At 45.9% G+C, this 20,706-nt stretch overlaps 1 protein-coding gene across 1 annotated transcript in view; it reads right to left on the bottom strand.

The window, feature by feature from the left end:
- LOC138267111 (polycystin-1-like protein 3) overlaps positions 1 to 20,706 on the bottom strand; it is a 522,747-nt gene that overhangs the window by 458,786 nt on the left and 43,255 nt on the right. The window contains exon 5 of the mRNA XM_069215961.1: positions 20,259 to 20,385. Within this exon, the coding sequence (XP_069072062.1) occupies positions 20,259 to 20,385 (127 nt within the window). The remainder of the gene's footprint in view (positions 1 to 20,258; positions 20,386 to 20,706) is intronic.

Genomic DNA, 20,706 nt, shown 5'->3' with positions numbered 1-20,706 from the left:
TATGAGAATAGCAAAAAGTAATCAGTTTGTTTGTGATCATCTACTTTGCAGGGAGTACCACACTATATTACCACACTATATTGCCCAAACACTTGCCCCATCTGAAATTTCTACTCGTAAAATTCACTTCGTGGTGCAATGAATTTACTGAAATATGTACTAAATACCTAGGGAATTGATGGCCGCAGAGGGCCTAAGTGACTGACCATATTTAGGGCCTTTTTTACTGATGCTGATGCAAGACAATACAATGTAGTGTGGAGCACACAGACCTTTAGAAGGGTAAATAATTTGATGCTATCTTCTGCGCCACGAGTGCCCTTGCAAAACTTTAGCAAACTAAGCCCTTAGTTTGATATATTGAGAAATTCTTGATTTTAGCAGGTGTATGATGGACAAGAGGTCATGTGCAATGAAAAAGTTACTTACTTTCAGTAACGCATTATCTGGTAGAGACTAACTAGCTGCAGATTACTCAGCTAGTTAGAATTTCCTGGCGTCAGCTTGGAATCCGGAACTTATACTGAGCAATACCTTTGCGTGCGGAGTCAGGTGGCGTCGTTCAGATCCTTGTGGCATTGTTGGAGCCGTCTGTGATGTCACAGTCACCTATAAAAGGCACCACCCAGGCACGCGTACGTGAGTTCCTTTTCCACTAACTCCCACACCAGAAGTGCAGAGTCATACAAAGAACTAACAGTTTGTCTGTGCAAAAAATAGGTCCTTGAAAGGGACAATCCCGGACCCTATCAGATGTGACCGCAGAGCGGGGAGGTATGGCTGGGTTTAAGGAATATGCCGCTAGATAGAGCCTCTACCAGATAATGTGTTAGCGAAGGTAAGTACCTTGTTCATCTGATAGAGACTTCTAGCTGCAAATTCCTTACCTTGGAATAGATACCTAGGCCATAACCTCCTGGCCGTGGGCTGCGGACAAATCTCCTTATACTAGAATGCACTGTAGAAAATGCCCTCCTCTACAGACCTGATTATACAGGCAGTAGTGTCTTGCAAAAGTGTGGAGTGATGCCCACGTTGCTGCATTACAGAGAACCACGACTGGAACACCTCGTGCTAGTACAGTGGTAGCAGCCTTGTTCCAGGTGGGATGAGCCTTCTGAGGCTGCTTTTTGGCCAATGCATAGCAGATCGTAATGCACAGAAGGACTGCAGGAAATTGTCCCTTTTGGCATGGTTAACCCCCTCACCCCCCTGACACACACACACACACACACACACTTTTTGCCTGATATTGCTGCTGACTTTAATGAGTGTGTGCTAGGATCCTGCTAACAAGGCCACAGCACCAGTGTTCTTTCCAAAAATCTGTACCCATTGCTTCAATAATTTGTATCTCCCTGGCACACAGTTAAGTCCCTTGTGAAAAAGCCCCGATGGTACCAAGGGCCCTGTGGCCAGGGAAGGTCCATAAGGGCTGCAGCACGTATTATGCCACCTTGGGGGACCCCTCAGCAAGCACATGCACACTGCCTTTGCAGCTTGTGTGTGCTGGTGGGGAGACAAAGTCCACATGGCACCCCTCTCAGGGTGCCATGCCTACAAACCTCTGCCTGTGGCACAGGTAAGTCAACCCTCTGGCAGGCCTTACAGCCCTAAGGTAGGGTGCACTATACCACGGTTGATGGCACAGCTGCTTGAACAATGTGCCCCTAAAGTGTTTAAATCCATTCTTAGACAATGTAAGGGCAGTGTGGGCATATAAAGTATAGGTGCTGGGAGTTCGTCATTACGAACTCGACAGCTCCATAATGGCTTCACTTAAGTCTGGGAAGCGTATTATCAAACTTCCCAGCACAATAAACCCACACTGATGCCAGTGTTGGATTTACTGAAAAATGCACACAGAATGCACCTTACAGATGCCCCCTGTGTTTTAGCCAAACTTCTAGTGCAGAACTGACCAGTCTGACAGCCTGTCACTTCCAGATGAGTTTCTGAACACATGGGGTGAGAGCCTTTGTGCTCTCTATGGCCAGAAACAAAGCCTGCACGGGGTGGAGTTGCTTCACACCTTCCCCCTGCAGGAACTGTAACACCTAGCCATCACCCTCAAAGGCTAAGGACAGTGCCCCAGGGCACACCAGCTAGTGGAGATGCCCTCCCCCCAGACAAAGCCCTAATTTTGGCGACAAGACCGACGGAAAAATCAGGTAAACAAGGAGGACTGACCACTTCAGCTGGGACCACCACTAAGGTGTCCAGAGCTGAAGTGACCCCCTCCTTGCAAAATCCTCCAACTTGGTTTGGAGGACACGGACCAATAGGGTTAGGTCTGTGTCCCCCTCCCCAAAGGGAGAAGACACCGGAAGGGTGCAGTCACCCTCAGGAACAGTAGCCATTGGCTACTGCTCGCTGACCCCTGCAACACCCCTAAATCCAGGATTTAAGGGCTCCCCTGAATCTAGCTTGTCAGATTCCTGGCTACCTCAAGAAGAAGAAAGAAGAAAAGAAGAAGGACTGCTAAGCCGACCCCCAGCAGAGAAGAGTGAAGACACCAACTGACTTGGCCCCAGCCCTACCGGCATGTCTCCAGCTTCTGAAGCCCTGCAACCAAAAGGCGACACATCCTGCAGGACCAGCGACCTCTTAAAAGACTCAAAAGGACTGCGGGCACCCAAAAGGACCAAAAACTCCCTTGAACAGCGACCCTGTCCAAAAAGAAACTCCAACAAAGGACACCAGAACCACCCGGTATCAGGGAGTCCTGCCCACTCTGCACCTGACACCCATGGCCCGTGTCCAGGTGCCGAAACCCAGGTGATTCTGACCTAGTGTCCACCATGGGTTGACCTCTCCTGTCAACCACCACAAAGCCTGCAGCCTAAATCCGGAGCACTGCCCTGACCGTGAGAGAACCGGATGAAGATACCCAGCGCCCAAGGGAACCACTGCACCCACAGAACCCTGGTCTTGGGGAATCCGACCACCGGTCTAGCGACATCCAGCAGGCGGCTCTCTTCCTTGTCCAACCTTTGGTTTCCCAGAACCAACCCCTTGGACTTAGCCTGCAGCATCTTGTGTCCCCTGGGGTCCCCCTCTAGGAAAGCATTGGGAGCCCAATGCTGTGTTTGCACCCTGTACCCTGCCGCCCCTGAGGTTTTTGTTTGGTGCTGACCTGTGGCCCCCCTCGGTGCTCTAAACCCCCCGGGTCTGCCCTCCGAAGACACAGGTACTTACCTGCAAGCGGGCCTGATTCCGAGTGCCCCCAGCATCCATAGGAACCCATGTTAAATCAACCTCCACTTTGACCTCTGCACTCGTCCGGCCCCGTGTTGCTGGTGATGGGTGTTTGGGGTTAACTTAAACCCCAACCTGTGGACAATTAATCCCTAAAGACTAGAACTATAAGTTTTGTACTTACCTCGAAACTGTGCTAACCTTTCTCCCCCCCTAGAACTGTTTCAGAAAATTGCTGTCAACTTTTAAAACAGATTATTGCTATTTATGTGAAAACCGTATTACTTGCCAATTTGACACAATGTGGTATTGATACATATGTTGAATACTTACTTGCAAATGTACTTACCTGCAACTTGAATCTTGTGGGTCTAGAAATAAGGTAACAAAATATATTTTTGCTATATAAAAACCATTGGCCTGGAGTTAGTCATTGAGTGTGTGCTTCCTCTATTGCCTGTGTGTGTACAACAAATGCTTAACACTACTCTCTGATAACCCTAACTGCTTGACCTCACTACCACAAAAGAGAGCATTAGTATTATCTACTTTAGCCATTATTAAGCCTCTGGGGAACCCCTGGACTCTGTGCACACTGTACTTCATTTTGATATAGCATATACAGAGCCAGCTTACTGCAATGACCCAGCGCGGAATGGCTAGTTTCTCCACTGCCTAACCCTTCTTTTCTTCCACATACCCCACAATGAGTTGGTCATCCACCTGGAAATCTTGTATGGTCAAGGTCTTTTTTTGGTCCAGCCAGTTGAGTCGCTCCTCTTCTTTAGAGAGATGGAGTGGAGCAAAGAAAGTGGGCAGGGTGATATTTTGACTCGGGGGAACTATGGTCACCACCTTGGGGAGGAGAGGCACGAGTTCCAAGTACCACCTTGCTTGGGAACATGGTGGGATATGGCAGCTTAGCTGGGAGAGCCTGCATCTTACTCAACCTCGTGGCAAATGAAATTGCCACTAAGAAGGCTGCCTTGATGGTGAGCAGCCGGAGAGGACAGTTATGTAATGGCTCAAAGGGAGCACACATCAGAAATGTGAGAACTAGATTGAAGTCCCACTGAGGCATAACTAAGGGCATAGGGGGAAAGATATGTACAAGTCCTTTAATAAAATCTATGTACAATAGGTGACTTGAATAATGAAGGCTGATCAGGCAGCCGAAGGAAAGCCAATAGTGGGGGAAAGATAGCTGTTGAGAGTGCCCAAGGCAGAGCCCTGCTGGGCAAGGGATAAGATAAAGATAAGAATTTCTGAGAGAGAAGCAGAAAGAGGATCAATAGATCTTTCTGTACAATTATTTACAAATCGTTTCCAACGGCAGGTGTATACCGTTGTAGCAGAGGGAGAGCTGGCTGCCAGAATAACTTTTAGAGACTCCAGGAGGAAGGTCGTAGGCTGTCAACTGTTGACGCTCAATCTCCACTCATGAAGGTGCAGAGTTGACAGGTTTGGGTGGAGAACCTTCCCCTGCTACTGCAACAGAAGATCTTCTCGAAGGGGCAGCCTGATCAGAGGATCAATGCTCATTTTCAGAAGCTCTGGATACCAGACTCTCCTTGCCCAGTCGGGGGACACCAGGATTATTTGGGCCTGGTCGTTCTTGATCTTCTTGAGAACTCTGGGCAGAAGTGGTATGGGTGCAAAGGCATACAGGAGGCCTGAACTCCACTCAAGACGAAAAGCATTGCTGAGTGAGTGCCGCCTTGGAAACTCCAACGTGCAATACTGCTGACTTTGTGCATTCTCTGCGGAGGTGAACAGATCTAACCAAAGCTCTCCCAACTGCTGAAAGAGTCCTTGTCCCACTTCTGGATGGAGACACCACTCGTGATCAGCTAGGCATCGACGGCTGAGTCAGTCTGCCCTGGTGTTCAGAGAACCTGCCAGGTGTTGAACCACCAGGGTTATGCCCTTCTGTTCCAGCCATGTCCAAAGATGCATGGCCTCTTGACAAAGGGTCCACAACTCCACACCGCCCTGCTTGCTGCAGTACCACATCGTGGTAGTGTTGTCCATAAACACCTGCACCATCTTCCCTTTTACAAAAGGAAGAAATGCTTTCAATGTTAGTCGGATCACCCGGAGCTCCAGTAAGTTGACATGGAGTCCAGATTCCGCCAAAGACCAGAAGCCTCTGATCTCCACCTCTCCCATATGGCCGCCCCAATCCAGAAGTGACGCATTTGTCACTACTGTGAGATCTAGATGCAGAAGGGAGAGAAGTCTGCCTCTCACCCAACTGCAGTTCACTAACCACCACTGCAGATCTTTTGCAGTTCCCTCCCAGATCTGAACTGTGTCGGTGAGATTCCCCTGATGCTGTGCTCATTGAAACTTCAGGTCCCACTGCAAAGCCCTCATATGCCTTTTGGCATATCTGACTAACAGGATGCAGTAGGCCATGAGGCCCCACAGCCTCAGAGTCTGACTCATCGAAATCCAGGATAGAGGTCAGAACATCGGTATCGTAAGCTAAATATCCTGGACTCGCTGCTCGGGAGGATAAGCCCGAAACTGCACGGTGTCCAGAACAGCTCCAATGGAAGGGAGCTTCTGAGAGGGAGTCAGGTGTGACTTCGGCACGTTCATATTGAATACCAGCGAATGCAGGAGGTTCGCTGTAGTCTGAAGGTGAGTGACGACAGCCTGGTGCGAAGGAGCCTTCAACAGCCAGTCATCGAGGTAGGGGAAGACAAACCCCTAGCCTGAGCAGATGAGATGCTACCACCACCATCACTTTGGTGAACACACGAGGGGCACTGGTGAGACCGAAGGGGAGCACAGTAAACACAAAGTGCTTGTGACACCCACAGTGACCCGCAAGTAACGCCTGTGGGCAGGCATGTTGGGGATGTGAAAATAAGCATCCTGCAAGTCTAACGTTACCATCCAGTCTCCTTGGTCAAGGGCAGATAAGAGCCGAGCCAGAGTGAGCATTTTGAATTCTCCTTTTTGAGGAAGAGATTTACGTCCTGCAAATCTAGAATAGGTTGAAGACCCTTGTTCTTTTTGGGTATCAGAAAGTAGTGGGAATAACAACCAAAGCCTACTTCTGACACCGGGACCCCTTCTATGGCTCCCTGGACCAAGAGAGCCGAAACTTCCTCACGGAACAAGACTATGTGATCCTCCATCAGCCGTTGTTTTAGTGGAGGCATAGAGGGAGGGAAAGACTGGGGTGGGTGGGAATAGTCCTTCTGTATGATCTATAAGACCCATTTGTCCGATGTTATGGACCACCAGTGAGGGAGATTAAATTGAATCCTCCCTCCAACTGGACACATGTGGTCTTGCAGAATCACAATAGGAGGACTTGGGTGTGGTGGAGGAGGGAGGCTGGGTGGTAGATGACTTCTGGCCAGACCCTCTGGGTCTGAAAGTACCAGAATCTTGTCCCCGCACAGGATGCTAACCTGACGGAGTACGGTGGCTGGCGTGGTACCCCACCTCTTCCAAAGCCTTGAAAGGGACGCAAGACAGACTGTTGACGAGGGGTGGCCAAGGGACCTGGCTGAATCCATGAAGCGCTCTAGCGCAGAGTCCACCTTTGCCTTGAAATACCCCGCAAAGCCAGATGTACGAAGCCAGGCGTGGCGACGAAGGTCCACCATCGATTAAATTGCTCTACCCAGCGAGTCAGTTGTGTTCAAACCACACCTCATAGTAAACTTGGCTGTATCTCTCCCATCTTTGACTGCTTGTGAGAGAGTGTCCCGCACACCCTCCAGGACCTGAGGCGGCACCTGCGCCACCATATCTCATAAAGTATGGGAAAAAACGTCATGAAGCGCTTACGGACTTCAATGCAAGGCTGGAGGAAGAAAACATCTCCTCCCAAGCTGGTCCATCCTCTTGGATTCCCTATCTGGGGAAGTAGAAGGGAAGGCGCCATGGGACATGGACCACCAAGCTCTCCGAGGTGGAGTGTTGTGTGAGGAAGCTAGGATCACTTGGAGCTATGCGATGACAGTGGCCAATTGTCCTATTTACAGGAACCCCTGTGCTGGGTTTGGACCACGCCCCCAGCAGAACATCCGTGAGGGCTTCATTAAAGGGCAACATCGGTTCCAATGTGGAAACCCCTGGCTGAAGCACCTCAGTCAGGAGGTTAGTCCTGACTGGCACCGTAGGCAGATCTAGGTCCAGGACCTCAGCTGCCCTACACACCACCATAGCATATGATGCTCCCTCCTCCGTAGCCACAGTAGGAGGTGAGAGCATGCCAACATCTAGAGAGAAGTCCAGGCCGCTGGCTTCTCCCAACTCCTCATACCAGTCCATTTGCTCCAACTGAGACTCCAGAGGGTCCGAGACCCCACCCATTCCTCACCAATGTCTGGCTGATCATAGAAAGGCTTAGGGAATGATCTGGTGACTGTTAGCGCCGTCGTACGACCCTGTTCCGGCTCCAGATTATCAGGTATTAAAATGGGGCTCGCGCTCGCTGGCGGCGCAGGAAACGCCGATGTCGGGAGCGATGCCACGGGCGGCAGACTGTATGGACTCTGCATCGTTCCAGATCCAACCCCATTGACGCAGAGGCCGAATCTGCCGGCGTGAAACCTGATGGGGCCCCTGCTGACCCCACGGGCCCAAAAGCACACAGGCGGGGCCAGCCTGCTAAAATACAAGACACATGGGCTTGTAAAACTGAGTTGAGCAGGGTCGCTCCGGCTTCTGGAAACGGGGGGAGGTTCGAAGTCCTCCCTGGCTCTGTGTAACCATGCCTGGAACATCGACGTTCCAGACTTGCCTCATCCGCTGACGAGCAAGGTGAAGTCCGCTTTGACTTCTTCTTCTTCTTCTTCTTGTGCCTCTTCCCCAAGTGCCCGGAGGACCTCGAGTGGGACTTTGGGCTCCTGGAGCAGTCCCACGACCTCCTTCTATACCAGGCACATGACCTCTGAAGAGTCGCGCCAGCCGATGTCGACTGCCGGGCTGCCATGAGCTTTAGGGACCGCTCCCTCAACGCTTTCGGAGGCATGGCCCAGCAGTCGGAATACGACTTTGAGTCGTGGTCTTGGTCCAAACACCAGAGACATACCTTAAGGGGGTCCATCACCGACATGGCGCAGTGGCAGGCGCTGCACGGCTTGAACCCAGTCTTTCTATATGTCATCTTGCACGGACTGGAAAAATCTTTGTAAAAGAAAAAAAAGTCCTATTGCAAAAGACAGAAGGTACCTCGATTACGGATCTGGCCTTTAACCGGCATGAAAGGGAAAGAACTGATGTAGACACGCCTGGGTGGTACCTTTATAGATGCTGTGAAATCACAGACCAATCCAACAACGCCAAGCGGATCCGAACAATGCCACCTGATGGCATGCACAAGGGTATTGCTCAGCAAAACTTCCGGATTCCAAGCTGATGCCAGGAAATTCTAAGGTAAGGAATCTGAAGCTAGAAGTCTCTATTAGATACAACTGTTAATGGGGGGGGTGCTCCATGTTGGAGGAAGGGCAGCATTATGCAGAGCGTTTGGTTCTTTTGGTAAATCTGAGAGCATTTTTACTCTATGTTCAGGTGAAACTGCTTGATATGGAACATTGCTAGGAAAACTGTGTTTTTGTGCTTTAACAGGGGTGTGGAATTTAATAAAATATCAAATTGTCCATGGATCAGTTTGCTTCATAAATGTACTTGTCCTGTAAAAAAAAATGTACTTGTCCCTTTGGTGCCATGAAGTGCGGCGACACATTATGGCAGCAATCTCATTATATAAGAGCTCTGATAATAGCCTCTCTTATTGTGTCATTGCTAATATAATAGAATAGCTTGAATACTAGCAATTTCCATATTTGGCCACCTTTCTGCAGATCTACATACTGGGGCTGGAGGTAGCGGTACGCAATAGTTACAGGGCTGGAATGTCCTTTTGAGTCTGTGCAAAACTACTAACTTGCATGTTTTAAGGGTTTCTGCCAGCTCTTCTATAATTTCCCATAGTGAGAAAGGTTGGAAATTTACTTCTTCCAGGGATGGGGAAAAAAGCAGTTGGAGGGGAAAGTGAACTAGTAAATGCTCAACAGATTTTTGCATGAGCAAATCTACACATGCATACGTGCTTAAGTTAAAATGCAGTACACACATATTTTCTAGGAGTACGATTTCCTGGCCTACTTTCCTGGTGCCTGCGGATGCAGGGGAGTGACTCCTTCACTCCAAGGGAGATTCCTTACTTCTTGTACAGGCTGAAGACTCATCACCGTCAGAGGATGCACAGCCAAGGAAATGTTGCAGTTGCTGGAAAGAGCAGGAAAAACAATGTTGCAGAGCGGTGTCGTCGCTGGAGTTGCAGATTGACGGTTACTGGAGGGTCCAGTTTCAGTCCAGTGGCCAGAAGATGAACTAAACGATGCAGAGGAGTCCTGCTGGAATCTTGAATGTTGAATCTGAGGACCCACCCGAGAGGGAGACCCTAAATACCCCAGGAAGGGGGATTGGTAACCTAGCAGGGTGACCACCTATCAGGAAGGGCTGTGACGTTACCTGCCTGACCTGGCCACTCAGATGTTCCCAGGACCCTCTGCCCACCTTGGATTAACGATGGCAGAATCAAGTGGCCACCTGGAGGAATTCTGGGCACCACCCCTAGGGTGGTGATGGACAGGGGAGTGGTCACTCCCCTTTCAGTGTCCAATTTCATGCCAGAGCAGAGACCAGAAGTCCCTGGACTGCTGAAACCCGGTTTATGCAAGAAGGGCTCCAAATATGCCCTGTAAAGAATACTGGTGGCTTGGGGAGGCTACCCCTTCCAAGCCATGTAACACATATTTCCAAGGCAGAGGGTGTTATCTCCCTCTCCCACAGGAAATCCTGTGTTCTGCCTTCCTCTGCTTGAGCTGGTCAAGTAGCAGGCCGGCAGAAACCTGTCTAAGGGGTGGCAGCAGCGATGGCTGCCCAGAAAACCCTAGAAGACTAGTAGGAGCAACGCTGGGAGGCCTCTAAGGAGCCCCTAGAGTGCATCGAATCATACAACCGATACTGGCAACAGTATTGGGGTGTGATTCCGACATGTTTGATACCAAACATGCCCAGGTTAGGAGCTACCATGGAGTAGCTGGACACAGGTGTCCAGAACACGGGTAAAATGGCTTCCCCGCACTAACAAAGTCCAGTGAAATGGAGCTGGAGTTTGTAGGGGCACCTCTGCTCATGCAGAGATGCCCTCACACACAGATGCCTGCACCCTGCCCTCTTGGCTAGTGGGGCCTGCCATAGGGGTGGCTTACAGAGACCTGGTGCAGTGACCTGTAGTGAAAGGGTGCATTCACCTTTTCACGCAGGTTGCAATGGCAGGCCTGCAGACACATTTTGCATGGGCTCCCATGGGTGGCACAATACATGCTGCCACCCCTAGGGAACCCCTGGTGCCCCAATGCCCTGGGTACCTAAGTACCATATACTAGGGACTTATAAGGGGGCACCAGTATCCCAATTGTGGGGTGTGCTAAGTCCTAAGCAACCAAATTTAGAGGGAGACCGCACAGTCACTGGGGTCCTGGTTAGCGTGGGGTAACCATGCCAAAAAAGAACGTACTTTCCTACACTGATTATGGTAAGCATTGTATGTATGATACTACCCAACAGCCCCAATTATGGTAGGCAACAGAAAAGTATTTTAAGGCAAAAGGAATATTGTATAAAGCTGTTGAGATCTTTATCTAATTACATCTTGTAGAGGATAGTTGGTCCAGATGTACATAGTTAGAATGCCCACAACATTTCTTGGGTGAGTATGTGTCCAATTCACCAAACAGAAGCTTTCTTTTCAACCACAATGAACTAGGAGCCATATATGATAGAAGATAACAAATCTATAGGTTGACAGTGGAATACTTGGATTCACATCAAGACAGAAGAAAAATAAAACAGAACTCTGCAAACATGGATAAATGCTGGGGTAACGTTTTTATAGGAATAAAATCAGTCAGTAATTTTTAGCTTCACTGAAATAAACCAGTGGGTGTAGACGCGTGCTTATAAGCAATAAAGATACTGAGGAGTCCTTAGAAATATTCCACCCTGTTCAGTCACTGATTTAAAGCTCTTCACAAGTGATACAGAACAAATTACTACTCATAACCATTACTGTTGATGTTTCAATCGCACCCTGGGATCATCTTCAAAACAAAACATGATAACTAGGTCAGAAAGCACCAATTAACACTGGAAGATGTACCAGCCAGTCACACCTAACTGAAGAAAAAACATAGGGGAGGCTTCCGCTATTCTGAGCTATGGGTGGGTCAGACATGTGGAATCATTGGATGAGAATTCACTCAGGAGCACAGTCTGGGTGTTACTCCAAGGACACAGACACTGTCGCGTAAAATTTCAAGTTAAACTGGACACCTATAATTAGACTGGACAGTGTAAGGCTAATTAAAAAAGGCAAAGCCTACTAAAATCAGACCAACATAGATATTTAGGGTGACCAGAAGTCACTCACTGGGTTGAGCGTACCCGCAATTTGAGTATTGTGGAAAGAGAAAGCATGAGGTGTTGGCGATTTGGAGTAAAAGCAGCTACATCAGGAGTTTCCAACCTTTTCTGTAATACAAACTACTTATGCTAGTGAAACTCATCAGCAGCTACTAAAATGTTCTGACGGTGACCACATCAGAAAAGAAAACATTAGTTGCCACCATATGCAAGATTACCATATGCAAGGTAATACCTTTTGTAACCATTCGTCCCTAAATATCAGATGAGCTATGAAAATAAATCAATTTTCCTATCAAATATAGATTCTCTATTTTGGTTTATGTATATACAACCAAGCAAAAGCATCTATTTTAGTAGGCTGGTCTAGACATACGAGAACTACCAAGATAGCTGGAAAGCTACCAGTAGCTCATGAGCTACTCACTGGAGAAGCCTGAGCTAAACAGTATAACAGATGTTTTCTCTTTAGCTATGATGAACTTTACCACAAGGCACTTTCTTCAGAAAATCACACTTGAGTTTTTGTTTGTGACCTTCAAATTTCGAACTTCTTTCATCAATGTCTTAGCCTCATGCCCAAATTTTTAACCAGTTTAAAAAAAGACCCTATTTTATATTCATTGGTGAGGTCAGACATCCTGTTTCCCAAAGGACTGTTTTGAATGCAGCACGCCTGTTAACCTATAGGTTTAAACCTTTATTATCATCTCTTCTCAAAACAAACATACATTTGTGAGGAAAGCGGCTTTGTATTTGGTGTGACTGTATGATCTTTACTGTGTAGTAAACTCACAAACCTGTCTTGGGTCCAGCAATGCTCGTTTGTAAAACCTAAGCTCAGCCCTGAATAGCTCTGGCTTTGAGCAGACTTAAACAAAGAAACACATTTAAAGCATTTAGAAGAACCATAACAGCTGTACAAGAAAGAAAAGGGACACAGAATAAATCCAACACCAATTTATAAAAATAGATCTTACTTTTATGAACTTTTGGACACCAAAACGAGTAAACCAAGGGTTCCTGAGATATAAATCATTAAGCAAAACATACATCATTTACTTCCACTCAAAACACAAGTAAGCATTGGCAACTACTGCTTTTAGTTTGAAAACTATTGTAAAGTTATGTTCGGTTACTCTGTCTCGCTTTAGGCAACTAACCCCAGCAGGGAGGAAAAATAAGTCACAAGGGCAATAAGGCTTGGCAGCACAGTTACCGTGCAATCAAAGCAGCCTCAGGTCTATTTCCAGGCTCCTTGGCTAACCAGCAAAGACTTCAATTGAGTGGTCCTGACACAAGGGATACAAGATGCTGAAAGATGCAGAGTATGCTGATCTGGTTGACATGGGTTTTCCTGTGGCCACACCTCGGTCCACAAACATGGTGGGGTGACTTTGGCCACAGAGGCTGATCCTCTCAAAATCTGGGGGAAGTTCAGACAAAAAACATTTGCTACTGGTCTACTGGTCTCCGGTTACAGAGAAACCAACGGTTCCCTTTAACTGAGGCTTATGTCCCTTTTGGGCAACCTAACTGCACTCCAATGACTCTCCCAGGCCCAGCAGAATAGGGTGCAACTTTTGAGTGTTCAGATTCTGTTTCTCAGGCTGCACTTTAGCTGCCAGTGGTGATCAAGTGATTGTGGCTACCAACTTGCCAACGCAGGCTTCATCAGCTTTTGTGGTCCTGTAGATGTAACAGGAAGTAAAGCCAACTGACTTTTGGAGATCAACTCTTCTGTCTGGGACTCGGGCACCTTTCCTCGAGCACAGCACCACAGGCACAGTCCTCTTTGCTAGCCTCAGGATTAGCATATGCCAGTCCAGCCTTTGGCGCAGCGTTTCTTTGCTGGGTCCAGGAAACAGGAGGGCAGTCCTTCTTCGGTCCTCTCTCTGGTGCAGATGTGATCTGAGGTCTGGGTGCGAAGGGTGCCACTTTTATGCCCACAACTTGCCCTTGGGGATGCAGTGACTATTAGCCAATGGGCTATCGGCTCCCTTCTTGCCTGATGACTACTTCCTGCAAAGTGTGGCATCTAGCTATCCCAGAATGCAATATTCTGCCTACTCTCAATATGGTAGAACCATTCTCTACAGTGTATGGAGATTGGTACCACATTAGAGTTATAGCTACCTAAGAGCTATACAGCCAAGCAAAAACTTGTTTGGCAACTGTTTCCTCCTCTTTGTCCCCAATGCCAACTTGTTTACCAGAACAAAAGAGCAGCCAACCCGAACCCTCCCTCCCCCCACACCCCATTTGCATGTATCCAGTGTTTGCTCTATAAAGGTGGCTTCCCCTTCGAAGCTCGACTTTTGGGCTCACCCCCTGTTTGGTCTGCCTGCCAAGGAGAGGTAACACCTCTTCCAACAGCAGGCCTTTTGTGTCCCTTGCCGACAGTCGTTCACGCATCTCTCTAGGAGGGCAGAAGGCTAACTCGAGGACAGCAACTCTAAACGGTCACTTGAAAACTTGGGTAACTGAGTGCCAACTTTCTTAAGTGGCCATTCACTTAGAAGTTACATTAAATTCGACTTGGACATCAAGTTGGCTTTAAAGTAATGATTCTTTTGAAACCTTGAAATACCAACTTCAGTAGTCTCATTTAGAATTTAGCACAGCTATGTTGTCAGTGTCTATCACTGCACTAGCCAATGGGGCCACTAGCCTTTCTATGGTAGAAACGACAATTTGGGCAGTTTTTACTACAGTTTGGGGGTTTTGTAAGAACTTGTAAACCACATATTCTACTTTTTAAAAATATATTTAGCACCCTGTCTTAGGGCTCTATAGGCCTACTTTAAGGCCGACCAATATATTAACAAGGAAGTTTGGACTTTTTTATTAGTTTAAATGGCAAAGTTGAGTTAGCAGTTCAACAACTGCTCTGCCATCCAGAAATGGCAGGCTAGGAGTCTTGCTCTGCTTTGTCACCCTCATGGTGGCACAATACGTTCTGCAGTTCTTGAGGTACACTTTAAATTACAGGCACTGGGTACTCAGAGAAATAGTAACCCTAGAAATAAACAAACCAATGGTCAGGGTAGCTTATGGCTGCTATAAAGCCTTTCAGGTCAGCATTACAACTCCTTCAGCATGATTTATGCTCCTCACATATTTTGTGTGTTATTTTTCTTTTAAAGATGCTGTAACTCCGGTTCAGCCATGGCACTCTAAAGTTTCACAATTCACTGGTTGCTTGCTGGTATCACTTGAGACAGTCACACTCCACGTCACTGGGACTCTCTCTCTCCATGCAGTGATGCTATGGGGTCGTCACCATCAGTCATCACCTACTTAAGCTCTCGTACTCATGCTGATACATCAGAGATTAGCAAGGTGATCACACCCTGACACTGTTAGAGCAGACTACCAAGTGCTCCATTCGAAGCTCTACTGTGAACACCCAGGGCATTCACAGTCTAGCATTTAAATGCCCTCTGGAGAAGTACTGAGATGCAGAAATTAAGAGCCACCTTCAAAAGACCCCAGGAGATACCAACATCCTCGTCTCCAGTCAGCCTAGCTCCCCCATTTCTTACCAGTTATTAATCAATAAACCTTGATCTGCTTTAGCAAGTGCAGTTGGATATATGCGTCTGCACATTTAAGCTCCATAACCCCATGAGGGAATTGATTTGCTGCTAGCAGATAACTGCACAGTCCACGGAGAGGAAGAGAGAAATTTTAATCCTGTAAACTGTTCACTCTGGGTGTGTGGAATGCCCTTGGAAAACTGTTTTCTGTATTAGAGATCAATAAAGATTGTCCAGGATAAACATCATTCAGTTTTAAAATTGTGCTCCCCTTTGCTTCACTGTTTTGCTGCCAATGTTTTTGCGCCAATTAGCAAGTAAGAATGTGTTGGTTTGATTGCCCAAAGGGCACAGATTAAACAAGGAGTAATGAACGCATCCACCTGAGAACCTAACATATTTTCATAAATAACTCTGAAACAGACATGTGTAGATATTTATGTCACCTTAACTCTAATTCACTGGAGGCATAGTCATCGATCATGGATGCTAATAATCCCTGGTTTCCCAAACAAAAAAGCAAAGCTCAAAACAATTATTTATGATACAATAGAACTCTTAAAAAATCAATTGCAGTTTTTAAATTGGTAACAAAAGCTATTTGAGAGTATTAAACATTCTCAACCTTAAATATAGGCCATAGTAGGCTGCAGTGGCAGGATGATTATTAGGAAATTAACATAAGGAAACTGATATTGTGTTGTTCCCTCTGCTGTAGGATACCAGCAGTGTGTTGAGTTTCCTTTTTAACAGTAAAATGTACAACCAGAATCCCTTCACTAAACAGAACTTAGCCTTGACTGATTGAGTGGAAGTGATCTGATAAACCTCTGAAGTATGACACGCACCAATGATCCCTCTTGTATGCTAGCCTAAGTTCAAATGCAGAAAGCATACTTTAGGAAAGGAATATTTTATCAAGATGTTTAGATCTCAATCTATGTATCTGTTTTTAAGGATATCTTAGACAACGATGGACATATTAGCAATGCCCAAGACATGTTATTGGCTGATATTATGTTTCATCCTGAGGCAAAGTAAGGAAACAATCATGTCTGGTTCTACATCAAGAGGTAAGAGGTTGACGAGGAAATCACCGAACACGACCAAGTTTCTGGAACTGTCCCGTCAAAGGTGGCAAAATTACTTGTAGTCCACCTGTAAAAAGAATTGAAGACGTTTGCTTGTTTAAATGTGGCAACTATTGTTAGGAAATCCTTAATCATCTTTCAATTGGATATTAAAAAATAAAAAGGTCGAATTGTTCTAAGGTCCATTTACTGTTATGAAATTGCCAGGTTGTTTACTTCAAGCAATACTGAATTTGGCCAGTGAAGATGATGCTGATATTTATACTTTTTGACACAAACTAGCGCCGGTGCTGGTTTGCGTCAAAACTTTTACCGCCGGCTAACGCCATTCCTACGCACCATGCAGGCGCCTTATTTAAGGAATGACATTAGCCGGCGCGGCGGACTGGTCTGAGTAAAAAAAAAAAAATGACTCAAACCAGGCAGCGCCGTTGTAGGGGAAAATGAGGGTTGTGCGTCAAAAAATGGTGCAAGTCAAGTTTGAGGCAAAAATCATGCCTCAAACCGGACTTGCACCATTTTTTTACGCACTGCCGCAATTGAAATGACTCCTGTCTTAGCAAAGACAGGAGTCATGCCTCCTTGCCCAATGGCCATGCCCAGGGGACTTCTGTCCCCTGGGCACGGCCATTTGGCACAGTGGCATGTAGGGGGCCCAAATTAGGCCCCCCTATGCCACTTTAAAATAATAAAAAAAAATACTTACCTCAACTTACCTGTACTTACCTGGGATGGGTCCCCCATTTCATGGGTGTTCTCCAGGGGTGGGCGAGGGTGGCAGGGGGTGTCCCTGGGGGCAGGAAAGGGCACCTCTGGACTCCTTCCATGGTCCGAGACCATGCAAGTGAGCCCACTGGTCCTGTAACACCTGCCCTGAGCCAGGCGTTAAAAAACAGCGCACATCAGGCTGTGCACTGTTTTTTAAGGCCCGCCCCCTCCTGTGCATCAAAATGACGCAGGAGTATAAATAAGGCGCACAGGCCTTAAAGTCATTCTTTGGGCGGGAACGCCTACCTTGCATGTCATTAACGCAAGGCAGTTTCCCGCATCCAAATAATGACGCCACTGAGGAATTTTGACATCCGCGGGCGTCAAAGTTTAAAATATGGTGCACGGTTTGCGCCGATTGTGCGTCAAAACATTTGCCGCCCATTCAGCGCAAACAGAGTATAAATATGCCCCTAAATATGCAGAGTCCCTTCTTACAATTGCATCTAAGCTGGTGTTGTACCAACATTTGTATGTATATGGATGTATGCATATGGTATGCCATTAGCGCAAACCAAGCCAAAAGGCAGCAAAGGCCTATAGATGGTCAAACCCAATTATGGTGAATTTGTGACATTTTTGGGAGGTCCCTGGATAAAAAAGTACCTATTTGGACAACGCCATTCATTAGTTAACTGATGCTGAGGCATCAAATGGGATACCAGTTTTCAGTCCTGATGAAAAGGGCTGCCAGCAGAAAGTTTTCTGGTGGAATGGTTTTGAATTGATGGGAAGAGGTGAGCAGAGACTGAAAAGGAAAGCATACATGAATGCAATTTTTAAAGGCTTGGATTAAAGGTAAATTATCCGATAGAACTTGCAAGATTATTTAAGGTTTTTAAGTCAGGAAGAAGCAGTAGTCAAAATAAGGGACTCCTTTGACAGATCCCAGACCATGGTCCCCTCACATGCCAAAATACTCTCTGTGCTATAACTCATACTCTCTGTAATAGCAACCACCATGATAATCCTCACCATGTTAGTCACACTATTCTATCAAGAGACAATTATGACCAGAAGCCACCCCAAGTGTCAAATGGCTAGTTCGTCTCTACCCAACCCAATAGTTTAATTCTAACCACATTGGTCTATGCCTTTTAGACCACTTGTTGAAAAGAGCACAACTGGCATTGACCGGACCCTAACTGTTTGAAAACTCAACAGGCAACCAACAATCCTTCTGCTTCCCATATAATGACATAGTAACTTCATTATTAACCATGCTAAGACCTTGAAAGGCATGCACTCCAAACCTTGGGACATAAACCCAAACAGAAAGAGAGAGAGAAAAAGAGAGAAAAAGAGAGAGAAAGAGAGAGAAAGAGAGAGAGAGAGAGAGAGAGAGAGAGAGAGAGAGAGAGAGGGAGAGAGAGACCCCTACCTTTCAGAAAATTATCTTATCCACTGGGAACTATCAAAATACTGAAAGTAAAAGCATAAACAAAATCAGACAGATACCATTATGCAAAGATAATACGACAAAGCAGACAGAGTAACACTATAGCCAAGCACAAAGTATAGTGATGCCACAATCAGCCTCAGCCATGTTAGCCATAAATCCCTCATAAACATTCATGCATTCCCTATGCATAAAACAAGAGAAAAAGCTTATAGAAGCATCTCAACCTTATGTCTAAACTGATCTTAGGACCCTATTAACTACCAGAAACATTTCCAAAGTGCAGGATTTACTTCAAACTCTTCATTTTGAGATCTTGGTACCTATTGAAATGGAGCATTACGAAACTCGAGGACAATTACTGAAGTACTTTCACACTTAATCAATCTTCTTCCACAACAGAGATGCCAATTACGAAGGGGGCTAGCTGCAATTTGCTACTAGAATGTTGACTGCTCCATCACACCCACCATGCACTGTGCAGCAATACAGTGAGGTGCCAAAGTTGATTCTGGTGTGATCCAGTGGAAACTATATGCCAACTATACTATGCTACAGAAGTCCTTACCATTACCCTAAATCTAAAAGGTCATCATCCTGTGGGATTTCAAATTGCTTGAGCGTCTTACTGAGAAAGGAATTTGTGGCTTTCTGTCCATTCCTCTGTCTATTTAAAACTACATTACTATTTCAACTTCCCCCTTTGCAGTGTCTGGGCGTGTATGTGTTACTTAACACAAAAGATAATCCAAGTCTCGGAAATAGGATATTCATCTAATAGAGATGCTCTTGCCATGGGCTAAATTTTAAAGAAGGATGATCACATCTACTGCAATTTATTCAGCAAACTAACAGTACACCTGCCACCAGGGGAACAGTCTTGAATAAGATTTTGGTTTGTCTGAATTTGTATCATCTCATAATGCTAGCCTAGAGCCCATCACACACCGGGTCCATTTCTACTTTGCACTTTATCCTATAACTGCCTTTTTTTTTTTTTACTTCACTTGACAGCACCTGTAAATGATTAGTTGGCTATGTAAATGTAAATTTCATAAATAGATAAATATGCTATGAATGCCCGTGAAATTGCCACTCTGTAACGTCTAGCTGAATGTTTGAACAGCTGGCCCTGGGGTGATTTTCCCATACTAAAATGTAGTTGGTTTCTTTCTAATCTGAAATGTAGCTGTACTAGTGTCAAGAAACATTTGAATTGTAATCTCCTATTGTGTAGGATTTCACATATATATTTGAATGATTGTTGTTTCTTGTCCATGATATAGCATGATCTCACTGCTGATATGTTGAGCTCTAGCTGTCTCCAGTTAGGATTCATCTGCTGACTGTACAGCATATATACATATCGCTCACAAGCCCACATTGCAAATATCACAGGAGAAAGAGACCACACCACCTCTGATCACATTGCTGAGTTATATCACTGACCTGCAAACCAAAAAACTTTATGGCTTCTGCTACTTCAGGAGTTCCCAACATCGCTTAAAAAGAGCAAGAATCATATTTGGTTCAAGGATATCTTCCTGTGGTCAATTTGCATGCAATCTATGTAAAGAGGATCATTTACAAAGCCACTGTTAACTTGGAAATCTTTCCTGACTTCGGCATTCATGTATAAAAGTCAGACACCACTCCTGTACTTCAAAGAAAAGGACTTCGTAGATGAAGGTCAAAGGCTGAGAGCAGCCATATATTATTTTCCAACCTTAGGATGGACAAAAGGGAGACCTTAAAGTGTACATCTCCCTCTTGGCTAAATTTGTCTGAATTTTGACTTACCCGAACCTCAATTTCATTATATTCACTTAGCAGGCTTCTCAGAGTTGAGCTGCTTGGGAAGGAGACCCGACAGTTTGTTGGTTCTGGAGTTCTGTATGGGAGAAGATGAAACGTAGATGTGTTCTGCCTGAAACAGAAAAAGTTTGATTATGTGTCCTTTACTATTTTCTCTACTTCAGTGTGTGCACAAGGGCAACATAGACCCAACAACCAACTCATTCCTTCTTTGATCAACTGGTGAAACATCAGCCCCCTGTTTATCCACGTGGAAGGTCTCTTAGGTAAAGTAGAAGAAATGTATGAGTCTTCTTCACAGTTATTTGGAGGTGCAGGTAGGTCATTATTTCAAAAGCTTATTTTTCCAAAGTAAACGAAAAATAAAAATAAAATGGAGCAATTGCACATAAGCCAATGTATTTTCTGTTACTATGAAAAAAAACATTTCCTT

Source organism: Pleurodeles waltl, chromosome 12, assembly GCF_031143425.1.
Source record: "Pleurodeles waltl isolate 20211129_DDA chromosome 12, aPleWal1.hap1.20221129, whole genome shotgun sequence".
NCBI classification, from domain to species: domain Eukaryota; kingdom Metazoa; phylum Chordata; class Amphibia; order Caudata; family Salamandridae; genus Pleurodeles; species Pleurodeles waltl.
This window is presented reverse-complemented; position numbering and strand designations above follow the sequence as displayed.